General features: G+C 44.4%; 1 protein-coding gene and 1 long non-coding RNA gene across 3 annotated transcripts in view; one reads left to right on the forward strand and one right to left on the reverse strand.

Annotated features, from left to right (window-relative positions):
- The window catches only part of LOC123503125 (mitochondrial potassium channel-like), a 6,463-nt gene extending 315 nt beyond the window's left edge, over positions 1–6,148 (reverse strand). The window contains 6 exon segments of the mRNA XM_045252605.1: positions 1–878; positions 881–1,365; positions 1,689–1,837; positions 2,493–2,639; positions 4,359–4,825; positions 6,023–6,148. The exon segment at positions 1–878 is cut by the window's left edge and continues 315 nt beyond it. Of these exon segments, the coding sequence (XP_045108540.1) occupies positions 649–878; positions 881–1,365; positions 1,689–1,837; positions 2,493–2,639; positions 4,359–4,724 (1,377 nt within the window). The 5' untranslated portion in view covers positions 4,725–4,825; positions 6,023–6,148 and the 3' untranslated portion in view covers positions 1–648.
- Positions 6,149–10,911: 4,763 nt separating this feature from the next.
- On the forward strand, positions 10,912–12,290 carry LOC123503126. Of its 2 annotated transcripts, none has more exons than XR_006674339.1 (2): positions 10,912–11,471; positions 12,083–12,290. It is a non-coding gene; the product is annotated as an uncharacterized LOC123503126 (long non-coding RNA). The 2 variants fall into 2 exon arrangements; XR_006674338.1 differs by having other exon boundaries at positions 10,912–11,467.
- The last annotated feature ends 1,173 nt before the right edge of the window (positions 12,291–13,463 follow it).

The raw sequence follows: 13,463 nt of genomic DNA on the forward strand, positions 1-13,463 counted from the left end.
ACTGGCTGGTCTTCGGGTAGGACTGAGACCACAACACACTCCACACACTGGGACAGCGAGGCCACAACCCCTCCAGTTACACCCCGTACCTATTTACTGCTGCTTCAACACACCCTACACATTAACACACCACAACACACTCCACACACCGGGACAGCGAGGCCACAACCCCTCCAGTTACACCCCGTACCTATTTACTTCTGCCTCAACACACCCTACACATCAACAGCCGTGCCCATTTGCCTTGCCGCACCGGGACTCCAACCCAGACCCTCTCAGTTGTGAATTGAGTGTACTAACCACTACACTATGCTCTGTGTGTGTGTGTGTGTGTGTGTGTGTGTGTGTGTGTGTGACATATGCACATATATACAGAAAGAACGTTGAAAAAAACATAAGCTGAGGTAGAAATTAAGTATTCTCACACACACACACACACACACACACACACACACACACACACACACACACACACACACACACACACACAGCCCTAAAACACTATAAATACTATTGCAGAAGCTATAATGAAACAAGAATAAAGTTATATTAATTTGTGCATAAAATTTACTAGTGTGTGTGTGTGTGTGTGTGTGTGTGTGTGTGTGTGTGTGTGTGTGTGTGTGTGTGTGTGTGTGTGTGTGCATCTCAGCCCCCCGAGCCCCCTAAAGCCCCAAGGAAGAACGCAGTCACAAGAGTTCCCAGCGCAGCACCAACCATCATCGTGGCTGCAACTCTTGGGTAGCTGACATCACCACTACCACCACCACTACCACTACTGCTGCCTCCTACCACTACCTCCGCCGGCAAGGGTACCACTGCCCCCTGCCTGGCTCCTAGTGCAGCCGAGAGCTGGCTGACTAGACTCTCGGAAGCTCTGGTCAAGTTCTCGACAGCTTGTTTAGAGACCGCACGAATCTCCTCCGAATTTTCCTTGCGGCGACAAATTCCTGCGACAGACTGGCCAGTTTTTCCGCAGCCTGAGAGATCTTCACTGCATCTTTCGCCACATCCATCAGTCCATCTACCATTCCGTTCATCCGCTCGGCAGGACTCCCGGAACCTCCACTGCCTGCGTCCATATCCGCAACACCCAGTTCTTTAAATTCTCCAGGTAAAACCACACTTCCAGATGCCTTCACCCCTTGGCCGGCTTCCTGAGTGCTCTGGGAAGGCTTGACAGGTCCCTGGGAGTTGTGTGAAGCCATGGAGGAGAGGATATCATGGTGCATCTGCTGGTAACCTTCCTGGAGAGATTGCTGGGAAGTAGTAACATGATCCTTGATTTCTCGTATCCTTACCCAGTTATTGACAGATGTGATGACCGAGGCAAGGGCTGCAGACACCACCGACGCGATGATGGACCTGAGGGTGGGACAGGGTGACGACAGGGTGAAATAGAGTGACACGACGAGGAAAAAGGGTAAGGAGAGAGTGAGGACAGTGACAAATTGAGCAGAGCAGGGTGAGCACAGGCTGAAACAGTGATAATGCAAGGTAAAATGGTGAAAACAGGGTGAGGACAGGCTTAAACAGTGACAAGGCAAGGAAAAAGGATGAAAACAGGGTGAAGACAGGCTGAAACAGAGTGACAAGGCAAGGGAACAAGGTGAAACAGGGTGAAGACAGGCTGAAACAGAGTGACAAGGCAAGGGAACATGGTGAAACAGGGTGAAGACAGCACTCACCAGTACTTCCCCTGCTCAGCCTGCATGCGTTCCCTTTCATGGCAGTCCCTGATGGCGGCCGACAGCTGAGTAAAAGTGTCACGTTCAGTCTGTTCGTACCCGGCGAACTGACCACGCACCTCACGCAGCCGGTCGTTCAACTCCCGCGCCTGTGAGTGTGCGTGGGTTTAGGTTAGGTTAGGTTAGGTGAAAGAGGAAACAGTGAGGGTGTGTTTGATAAGGCATACAATGAGGGGAAAATAAAATAAAAATAAAAAATAACTCCCAGAATACAATGACTTAAAGAAAATCATTCCATTGTTATTTTGTTCACTCCTACGCTGTGTGTGTGTCGGGGTTACATAAGAAAGGAAGGAAGCTGCAAGAGGCTGCCAGGCCTATACAAGGCAGTCCCAGTGTGCTTAATCTACCTAATTCCATCTATCTTCTACTACTACTACAACTACTACTACTACTACTATTACTACAACTACTACTATTACTACTACAACTACTACGACTACTAGTACTACTACAACTACAATTACTACTACTACTACTACTACAATTACTATTATTACTACTACTCCAACTACAACTACTACTACACACATACACACACACTGAGAGATGTTAAAAAAATAGAGTTTCCCGCAAAGATGTGTTGAGACTTGGAACAGTTTGAGTGAGGAAGTGGTGTCAGCAATGAGTGTGCAAAGCTTTAAAGTAAGATTGGAAAAGTGTAGATATGGAGACGGGGCCACACCAGCGTAAAGCCCAGGCCATGGAAAACTACAACTAGGTAACACACACACACACACACACCTGGGAGAAGAGGCGCATGTGTTCTTGAGAGTACTGTTCCGTCTTGGTGATGTGCTGGTGATTCTGTACAAGTCTGGCCTGGAAGTCTTCTATCTCTCGTTGCAGTCGTCGCCGCTCACCCTGCGCCGCCAGAAGGCCCTCCGATAGCTATGGGGTGCAGGACGGCAGTGAGGGGAAAGTGCGGAGGAACAATGAAAAGATAGATGGATGAAAAAAAAGGAGGAAAAATATACGAAAGAGAGAAAGGGAAGAGAAAATAATGATTAAGAGTAAGGGAAAGAGAGAGAGAGAGAGAGAGAGAGAACAGAAACAAGAAAATAAAATTAAGAATATGCATATACAATCAATCAATCTCTCTCTCTCTCTCTCTCTCTCTCTCTCTCTCTCTCTCTCTCTCTCTCTCTCTCTCTCTCTCCTCTCTCTCCTCATCTGTCACACACACACACACACACACACACACACACACACACACACACACACACACACACACACACATTTATAAAGTACAGAAGTCTAACTAGCATGAAAGGAGAAACAAGAGGTTGAGGAGATGCTTGAAATGGACCCATCAGATCTAAGAGGGCACAGCATGAAAGGAGCTCAAATGAGAGGGATACAGACCATCAGAAGCTCACACTAACAGACCAATGGAACAAACTGGAGGAAGTGGCAGGAGATAGAGGACTAGAGGCTCACACTAACAGACCAATGGAACAAACTGGAGGAAGTGGCAGGAGATAGAGGACTAGAGGCTCACACTAACAGACCAATGGAACAAACGAGGAAATGGCAGGAGATAGAGGACTAGAGGCTCACACTAACAGACTAATGGAACAAACTGGAGGAAGTGGCAGGAGATAGAGGACTAGAGGCTCACACTAACAGACTAATGGAACAAACTGGAGGAAGTGGCAGGAGATAGAGGACTAGAGGCTCACACTAACAGACCAATGGAACAAACTGGAGGAAGTGGCAGGAGATAGATGACTAGAGGCTCACACTAATAGACCAATGGAACAAACGAGAAGTAAAGAAAAGGCTCACACTAACAGAACTGGATGGCACTAGAGGCTCACACTAATAGACCAATGGAACAAACGAGGAAGTGGCAGGAGATAGAGGACTAGAGGCTCACACTAACAGACTAATGGAACAAACTGGAGGAAGTGGCAGGAGATAGAGGACTAGAGGCTCACACTACTAATGGAAAAAAAATACTGAATCTAAAGAAAAACAGAACTGGATACTGAACGAGATAATGCAAATACTAGGAAAATACTCTCTCATACACACACACACACACACACACATTAGCATTTCACAATATGGAACAAAGAAATGAAGAAATTGATAAGTACTAAAATAAGACCTAGATTGGAATATGCAGGAGTTGTGTGGATCCCCTATAAAAAGAAACACAAGGAAATTGGAGAGACTACAAAAAATGGCTACAAGAATGGTTCCAGAATTTAAAGGGATGACATATGAGGAGACTAAAAGCTATGGATCTACCAACCCTGGAACAGAGAAGGGAGAGAGGGGATCTGATACAAGTTTATAAATTGATTAATGGAATGGATCAAGTGGATAATGAGAAACTGATCCTGAGAGAAGAATATGACATTAGAAGCACAAGATCGCATTGTAAAAAACTGAGGAAGGGAAGATGTCTGAGAGATGTTAAAAAATAGAGTTTCCCGCAAAGATGTGTTGAGATTTGGAACAGTTTGAGTGAGGAAGTGGTGTCAGCAACGAGTGTGCAGAGCTTGAAAGAAAAATTGGATAAGTGTAGATATGGAGACGGGGCCACACCAGCGTAAAGCCCAGGCCATGGAAAACTACAACTAGATAAACACACACACTCACTTCCGTCACTCTATCCTGGGCCTTCTTGAGATCAGTAATGCCGACAAAATCTTGATACTGCTGATACCACCTGTTCAAAATGTCATTCCAGTCATCTGCCTTCTTGCTGCCTTCCTTTGACCTTACAGCAGACCCAATGAAGGTCTTAGGGAACTCTGGAACCCTAAGAAACCCCTCTCCCTTAGCCTCTGTCCCTGTTGTGTCCGTCCTCCCACTGCTGTTCTCTTCAGGAGGCTTCGTGTAATGTCTGTGTAGTGTGGTGAGTGTGGTGAGTTTGAGAGGAGGTTCTCGCCGCAGTGGTAGGGGAGTGTGGTGGAGAGTGAGGTGAGGCAGGGTGGCTGTGGTCAAGAAACGTGTTATGCTCATGTCTGTGTGTGTATGTGTGTGTGTGTGTGTGTGTGTGTGTGTGTGTGTGTGATGTATCTGTGTCTGTGTGTGAGTGTGTGTGTGTCTGTGTGTATGTTTGCCTGTGAAGATAAAAGAAGGTGCATCAGTTTCTTACCTCTCTCTCTCTCTCTCTCTCTCTCTCTCTCTCTCTCTCACAAGCACACACACATACCAACTAACACAAAACACAAGGGTTGGTGTAGGAAGTCCTCAGGATTATGCACTATTAATTTGCCTAACCCAGCTGGTGACCTCAACCCTCCCACTTGTTGAGTCCTTCACAGTTCCTTATCCCCTCCAGTTCCATGACATGTTTCCCTATTCATTCTGATTACTATTTGCTCATTTTACCAGTTTTACACAGCTTCAGAAACTCATGTGGGGGTTAAAATAGTGAAGACTGTGGCCATTAATCTTCTGATCTCTGTAGACTCTTGCTAATGTCAATAAAATGGTCTAATGGTACACAAATCCCAGCACTGAAGGGGCTAAAATAGTGAAGACCGTGGCCATTAATCTTCTCATATCCGTAGACCCTTGCTAATGTCAATAAAATGGTCTAATGGTACACAAATCTCAAGGTAAAAATATGTCCCAGTATTGAAGGGGTTAAAATAGTGAAGATCATGGCCATTAATCTTCTGATCTCCATAGACCCTTGCTAAGGTCAATAAAATGGTCTAATGGTACACAAATCTCAAGGTAAAAATATGTCCCAGTATTGAAGGAGTTAAAATTGTGAAGACTGTGGCCATTAATCTTCTCATCTCCATAGACCCTTGCTAATGTCAATAAAATGGTCTAATGGTACACAAATCTCAAGGTAAAAATATGTCCCAAAAATGTGGTATATTTTTAGAAATCATTGTCAACCTTATGAACAATTAGTGACAGGTTTGTGTGGGCTCAAACTACTCAATGAAGAGGTCTGTACGATAAGACGGGTGAGGAAAACCTTGATGTTTGTGTAGCGCTATAACAATTCCTAAGATGGAGCTGGAAAAACAAGCATAACATTAATTTACGATGGAATTCACTACATTTGTCACCAGAAAAGCATATCACAGACTCCATGTGTGGGTGAAGCTGCATATTGACTGTCTCCCCCACCCCCCCAACACACACACACACACACAGACATTGGATAAGTGTATATATGGAGACGGGGCCACACGAGCGTAAAGCCTGTAAAACTACATCTATAAACACACACACACACACACACACACACACACACACACACACATCTTTCTTGGGGCTCCCCGTGGCCTGCTTACCTAGGGGGGAGTGAATACAAGCAGCAAACACACAGACACTCAAATCTCAAGCAGTCTCTTCACGGTCTTGTTGACATGTGTGGTCTTGGTTGGTTTTAGCGGTAATTTTTCTCCAACGGGGCAACATTTAGATAAGGAAGTCTTAAGTATTGGGAAATTGCCTTCCCTCAAAGTATTCCCTAGGGCCTAGACAGTTGTGTATTCCAAAAACGATAAGATAAGAAAAACCTCATGGCTAACTGCAGATGCCCAAAAAACTGACACGACAATAAAGTTATCAATCAATCAATCAAGAAATACGTGCTAGGAGGGTATAGGAGAACTCGAGGCGTACACCAAGAAAACTTTTAATGTGACGTATTGAAAGCATGGGTCAATGATGGATGAAAGACCCGCTCCCTTGTATAGTACAATGTTACAACAAAGTTATCAATCAATCATGAAATCCTGCAGGTAATGAGATAGCTGTTCCGTGGTTGTGCTCAATATTAAAACAATAAATGATATCACAAAAACAGCAGAAATCAAGGAAGAGAAGAGAACAAAGAATAAATGAATAAATAAAATGAGAAAAACGAAAAAGAAAAAAGTATTTATTTATTGAAGTACTTGCATTCTTGTTATGTATACTATCTATATATTTTTGATACTTTAACCTTAAGTCTTTGCCGAGAGGGTAGGTGGCAAGGTCCATCCTCCTCCTTTGTTGTATTTCATTATTAATTCAACAGTAAATGTATCAATCAATCAGAAAAAAAAATAAATAAATAAAAAACGAGGCCGAAGTGACTGTGTGGGCGAGAGTCCGTTGGCAGGAAGGTTTGAAGCGGCCTCTACAGTCTACACACTGACTGACCTCATGGGTGGCTGAATAAATACCACTCAGGCTTCCAAGACTCTCAAACTCACCAGGACCTTCCTACACAAAGCAAATCAACTCCAGCCTGAACACATCACCGCATACCTGACCTTTTGGCGCACTAGAGGCGGTCACACACAGCCTGCACGGCCCCAACAAATCCCCAAGAAGAAAAAGAAGGCCTCTACACACTGATTGACCTCTTGGGTGGCTATACAAATACCATTCAGGCTTCCAAGACACGCAACCTCACCAGGACCTTCGTACACAAAGCATATAAACTCCACCGCATGTAGCCTCAACACATCACTGCATACCGGATCTTTTGGGGCAGTAGAGGTGGTCACACAGCCTGCACGACCCCGACAAACCCACAAGAAGAAGAAGCGGCCTCTGACTTAACGTTTATCAGGTGTTCTTGCCCATTCCTTCTGCCGGTCTGCTGTGGGAGGGAGAGAGGTGGCCAGCGAGAGGAGAAACAAAGGTTAGGAAGATTTTTTGTCTCATTAACTAACCCCCCGCTCCCCACCTCTGTCTGTCTGTTTTTGCTTCTTTTTCAAATCAGATTCAGATGGTCTTTTTCAGATTAAATTCAGATGGTTTATTGACATGAAAGGAGGCAGTCAGTGCTGAGATGCCCACCCAGCTGACCTTGGAAAGCCTTAGACAAATATTAACATTGAAAATTATGGCTGAGTATATGTCCACTAGATATTTTAAGATGCTGGGTACAATATTACTATTTATTAAGTGACAAGTGTGCAAGGCTGTGACAAGTGTGCGAAGTTGTGACAAGCCATGGTACAGTGGAACCCTGCGTGCTTTGGGGTCTGAGGGGTCTCCAAGTGCACAGGTTCGAATCCTGTCCACGGTCCGAGTGCAGGTTGGGCTTCCTCACTCGGGGTAACGGTTTCCTAGCGGGTGGGCTTTGAGATAGGAGGTGCCCCAAAAAGTATCCCCTTTAGCCCAGAAATTCCCATGAAAAGCCCACATGATATAAATAAATAAATAAAAAAATATATATAAAACGTACTAGGTTGTGCTAGGTTTCGTCACAGATTTCAGGATCCCTCAACTCTTCAGTGTCCGGATAAAAACTGACAGTGTTGCAAAGTACGAGAGTTTTCTTCATCACACAAGTTGCAGGGTTTGCCATCTTCACTAGTGATGTACTGCCAACAACACTTACCTACACCCGAACCTTTACCCCTGAGCCTCATAACAACACTATCAATTCGGCTGGATGTTCTCAGATAGTTTAGTAGACAGGGGGAGGTCTGGCTGGCTAGCAGGGTATTATGTTAGCCTCCAAAACTGTGTAGACTCCAAAATTGTGTAAATGTTTACCTTTATTTTTTTCTTTTATTTTAACTTTGTTCTTTTGATACTTATATTTGTTTTATCGTTTTCTAGACCACTGAAGATGACATGAGAAAAGTGTCAAAACGTTTGGATTATTAAAGATGTTGCTCATAGCTGCCCTTGTGATTGGTTTCCTGCTGAAAATACGGTTTTCCAGAAATCAACCTGTTTCGGATAAGTTAGGATAATTTCAGCGAAACTTATCCATCAATTTTTACATTATCCAAATTTACCTTGAAAAAAAAAGAAAAAAAAAAAAAGTTCTTTCGTCATTAGATTGTTTTTTGGGGTCGCCATATCTCGCCTCTTTTGACTCCTTCCCACTCCCCTTAAACATCCCATTCCCCACAGTCCCACAAGCTTGTTGGGGAGGGTGGGGGGGGTAGGAGGAGGGGATGGAGGAAAAGGCAGGGTCCTATTCTGAACCTTTACCAGAGTGTGAGGTTGTTTGGTCTTGCCTTGGATGAATGACTGACGCTGGCCTGTTATCATACTCTCTCTCTCTCTCTCTCTCTCTCTCTCTCTCTCTCTCTCTCTCTCTCTCTCTCTCTCTCTCTCTCTCTCTCTCTCTCTCTCTCTGCCCAATAAATAGCGTGGCTTCATATATGTGAGGTCAAATCAGCTGGTTGAAGGAGGTATGAAGCGGGAGTTGGGAGTCGAGGCGAGCACGTGGGATGGTTTCTCGGGGACAGTGCCGATTTTTCAATAAAACGAACAAATAATTACTTTTTTATGTTAGATTTCGACCTGTTTTGAATAAATATGCACTTTGTTTTTTTTGCAAAAGTTTTTTTTTCATACCACCCCCCTCTTCCCCCGTCTGTTGTGGAAACACAAGTTTGTGGTAAACTGAAGCATGTTTATTATGTGTGGTATATTTTTAGATGTTTACAATGAATATGCACTAACCTAAACTAACCTAACCTAACTTAACCCAAACCAACCCATCCTAACCTCACTGCAATAGCTAAGGAAGGTTATCATTGATTATCTCTCAAGATATATTTGGCCATGCTGAAGGGTGTGTCTGGGTGACATGTGTTACTGTGGACTGGGTCAAGATGCATTGCCACGTCTAGAGGTGTGAAAAATAACACATGTATTACTAGGGATTGGTTTAAAAAGTACATTGCCACACCTATGAGTGTGACTTAGGTAAGGTGTGCATTTCTGCTTGGAAAATATGGAAACTAACAATCTAAGAGTATAAAATAAGAAATAGGAAGTCATTACCTTACTGGAATGTAAGAAGTGGCCATGCACCTCCAAGTCTTTTCTCTGAGTTTGCTTAAAACCTCTGCCAGTCCATCTCAGTACTGTACCACCTCCACGACTATATCCTCTCCAGCCATTACCAATACTCCTTCTCCTGCTTGTCCCCTTCTGTCTCTCCTCCAAACATTATATCCCTACTCTTTAAGGTTCACTTGGTCGTCTTCACTTAACTTTGTTTCTGTTATACATACCACGTCTGGTCCTCTTTCCAATGTATCATCTCTCACTTCCAACCTTCCTGATGTAAGCCCATCCATGTTTGTATACATGACTCCTAATGCTTTCCTTTTCTCTGGTACACTCTGGGACTCCCTGCCTGCTTCTGTGTTTCCACCTTCCTGGGACTTGAACTCTTTCAAGAGGAAGGTTCCAACACATTTATCCTCTCAAGTTTGATTTTTCTCTTTGGCACTCAAGTGGGCCTTTTCTCTCCTGAGAACTATTGTTGGCCGTGGCCAGTGTCCAGTGTCCTCACCATCACTGTTGTTGCAGGTGTCCAGGCCAGGTACCCTGCTGGGCTCTGATGTGGCTCCATCCGGCCAGCTGCCCAGAGGGTTCCTGCTGTGAGTGGGTGAGACTGGGCAGCAGCATGAGTGAACAGCAGCAACAGCAGTCTGCCTCAGGTGTGGGGAGGTCCAGGCATGGTGGCAAGAATGACCTGGAGGCAGGCAGCTCCACCCACAGAGGAGAGAGAACGTTTGTGTGTCAGCTGTGTGATAAAACTTTTACATCCAGAATAGGACTTAGACAACACACCCTGAGACACAGTGGTGTTAGAAATTATGAGTGTCTGGAATGTGGAAAGAAATTCACCACAAAGAGGAACCTCACCATACACACCCTGACACACAGTGGTGTCAGAAATTATGAGTGTCTGGAATGTGGAAAGAAATTCACCACAAAGAGTCACCTCACCACACACACCCTGACACACAGTGGTGTTAGAAATTATGAGTGTCTGGAATGTGGAAAGAAATTCACCAGAAAGAGTAGCCTCACCAGACACACCCTGACACACAGTGGTGTTAGAAATTATGAGTGTCTGGAATGTGGAGAGAAATTCACCACAAAGGGTTACCTCACCACACACACCCTGAAACACAGTGGTGTTAGAAATTATGAGTGTCTGGAATGTGGAAAGAAATTCACCCAAAAGGGTAGCCTCACCACACACACCCTGACACACAGTGGTGTTAGAAATTATGAGTGTCTGGAATGTGGAAAGAAATTCACCAGAAAGAGTCACCTCACCATACACTCCCTGACACACAGTGGTGTTAGAAATTATGAATGTCTTGAATGTGGAAAGAAATTCACCAGAAAGTATAGCCTCACCACACACACCCTGACACACAGTGGTGTTAGAAATTATAAGTGTCTGGAATGTGGAAAGAAATTCACTGAAAAGGGTCACCTCACCAAACACACCCTGACACACAGTGGTGTTAAAAATTATGAATGTCTGGAATGTGGAAAGAAATTCACCACAAAGAGTGAACTCACCAAACACACCCTGAGACAGCGGCATCAGGAATCATGAGTGTAAGGAGTGTGGCAAGAAATTCTTCACCATTAGTGCTCTCAACAAACATGCCTTAAGACACACTGGCTTGAGGGAGTTCAAGTGTGATGTTTGTGGCAAGTGTTTCAAGACTAAGAGTGACATTGCCCGGCATGTGAAGATCCACTTTTGAGGTGGTGTGTTGTGTGGACCGGTAGGGCCACATCTACGCCTGTGGTGGTGGTGGTGGTGGTGAGTGGTGTATTTCTTTTTTCTTATTCCTCTTGAGTTGCCTCCTCCCAACCTTGGCCTGACCTTCCAGCCTTTGGTCCTTGGCACAGCCAGGTGAAGCACGCCTTCAGTGGGAACCGGTCTCCTGAGGGTGTCACCAAGGCTCTCCATCTCCAGCAGGACGTGGCGGGGGTCAAGATGGCAGGCAAGCAAGCAAGTAAGTAAGTAAGTGGAAGTAAGAGTGAAAACATAAGTGGTGGAGGTGATTGGAGTAGTAATACCTTATTCCATTACCTAACCTGGCAGTGCAAGTACCATGTCAGAATCAACACTAAGGACATTGTCAGTCACTGTGGTACTAGATACACCTTTTAAAACACAGACAGACAGACCACCACTTAGGGCACTCCCCTTCACCACTGGGGGTGTGGAGGTGTGAGGTGTGAGGCTGCAGGGGTGAGAAGACCATGCATGGTGCTGGCTGGCTGTGAGGACCCTAAAGGACTGTGGTGGTGGTGGTGGTGGTGAGTGTGAGAGGAAGGACGTGGTGGTGAGTGTCAGCGTTCCAGTGTGTGCAGTGTGTGTCCTGTCAGTGTGGCTGATACATGATGCATAGTGTGTACTGGGCTCCTGGAAGGGTGTTCAGTGAAAGATACATAGATACAGGATTGTATATGTATGAATGTATGTAGTGGTTGTATAACAGCAGGATATGGTCTGAGAGGACACACACAGCCCAGGCCAGCCCCCCAGCCCCCCATCACTGTATGTGTCACCACTCAGTGTGTGTGTTGTGTTGAAGATAATGTATTAATGAATGCTTTTGTTTCAGGACGTTGGTGTGTGTTGGATGCCTGCGTGACTCCATGCTACGCTGGCCTGCCACACCACAGGATACATTGATGATAGTGTCACCTCAGCACACACTACACTGTTGTCATGTGTGGCAGTGCCTGTAAGGACACCACACCCCTGTGGTCTGTTATTGTAAGGAGTGTGTTTGTTGTATACTGGGATACAAGGTAGAAGGAAGCAGTGTACACCTAGTTTTGTACTTGTTGTATTGTGAGGGGTGTGTACTTTGTGTATTGTGGGTTGTAAGACAAAGTAGTAGTTTACACCCAGCCTTGTGTATCTTGTGAGGGGTGTGGACTTTGTTGTATTGGAGTTTACAGGCAGTGTTGTATGTACTGTGTTTGTGTTGTGAGGTGTAAGGAGAGGCAGACACTTGTGTGTGTGTGTGTGTGTGTGTGAGTCCCTTGATCAAATCACTGTCTGGAGTTTCATTAGGCAACTGGTGTTTGTGTAATTGTAAAGTATCTTTTTATCTCTATAACCATTAACCAGTGCTGCTTTAATGATGTTTTTGACATAATTGGTTTACATCTTAATAATATTTTTAGCTACATATATTTACAGTCTAAAATGTCTGTTTCATTAGACTGAGTACTGTAACAATGTCAGTGAGGCATATCTGAGCACTGGTTAACCCCTTCATTACTGGGACACATTTTTACCTTGAGTTTTGGATATGATTAGACAATTTTACTAACATTAGGAAGGATCTATGAAGGCCACAAGATTAATAACGACAGTCTTCTTTATTTTAATGTAAGTTTGTGCTGTATAAAATCAGCAAATAGTGAGCAGAATGAATATGGAAAAGTTTTGTGGTACTGAAGGGGTTAAGTGTACCTGTGTGTGATGACTGATTCCTTCCAAGGCACCTGTAGATCTGACTGTACTGAGATGTGAAGTTGTGACTAATATATTTTTGTTGACCAGTGTTTTTCTTCTTGACCAGATAAGTGGGTGTTCTTTCCTGCCTTCCCTCAAAGTATTCCCTAGACAGTTGTGTAGCTCGCCTTGCAGTCCTTTAAATTTCCAGGAGTCTTGAACAGCACACCAGCAAAGATATTCATATATTTGTCGACACTCGACCCTTCTCCAGTGCGCTCGACTTGGCACGCTGGAGTTGGTTGATGCTCCACTCAACAATAAACCTTTGGTGTTTATTGTAGCTATTTCGTATCAACACCTTCAATAACAGGTCTGTTGGACATATTTAGGAAACTATAACGTTGTTTACATGAATCAAACCGTAATTTATTTCTTAATTTTCCTCTAAGAATGAAATAGAGTGACAATTTCCATTACTTAACACTGAAGAGGCTCTTAGCTCAAGTATCTCGCACGACACCGCGCTCCTGACC

Source organism: Portunus trituberculatus, chromosome 2 (genome assembly GCF_017591435.1).
Source record: "Portunus trituberculatus isolate SZX2019 chromosome 2, ASM1759143v1, whole genome shotgun sequence".
Taxonomy (NCBI): domain Eukaryota; kingdom Metazoa; phylum Arthropoda; class Malacostraca; order Decapoda; family Portunidae; genus Portunus; species Portunus trituberculatus.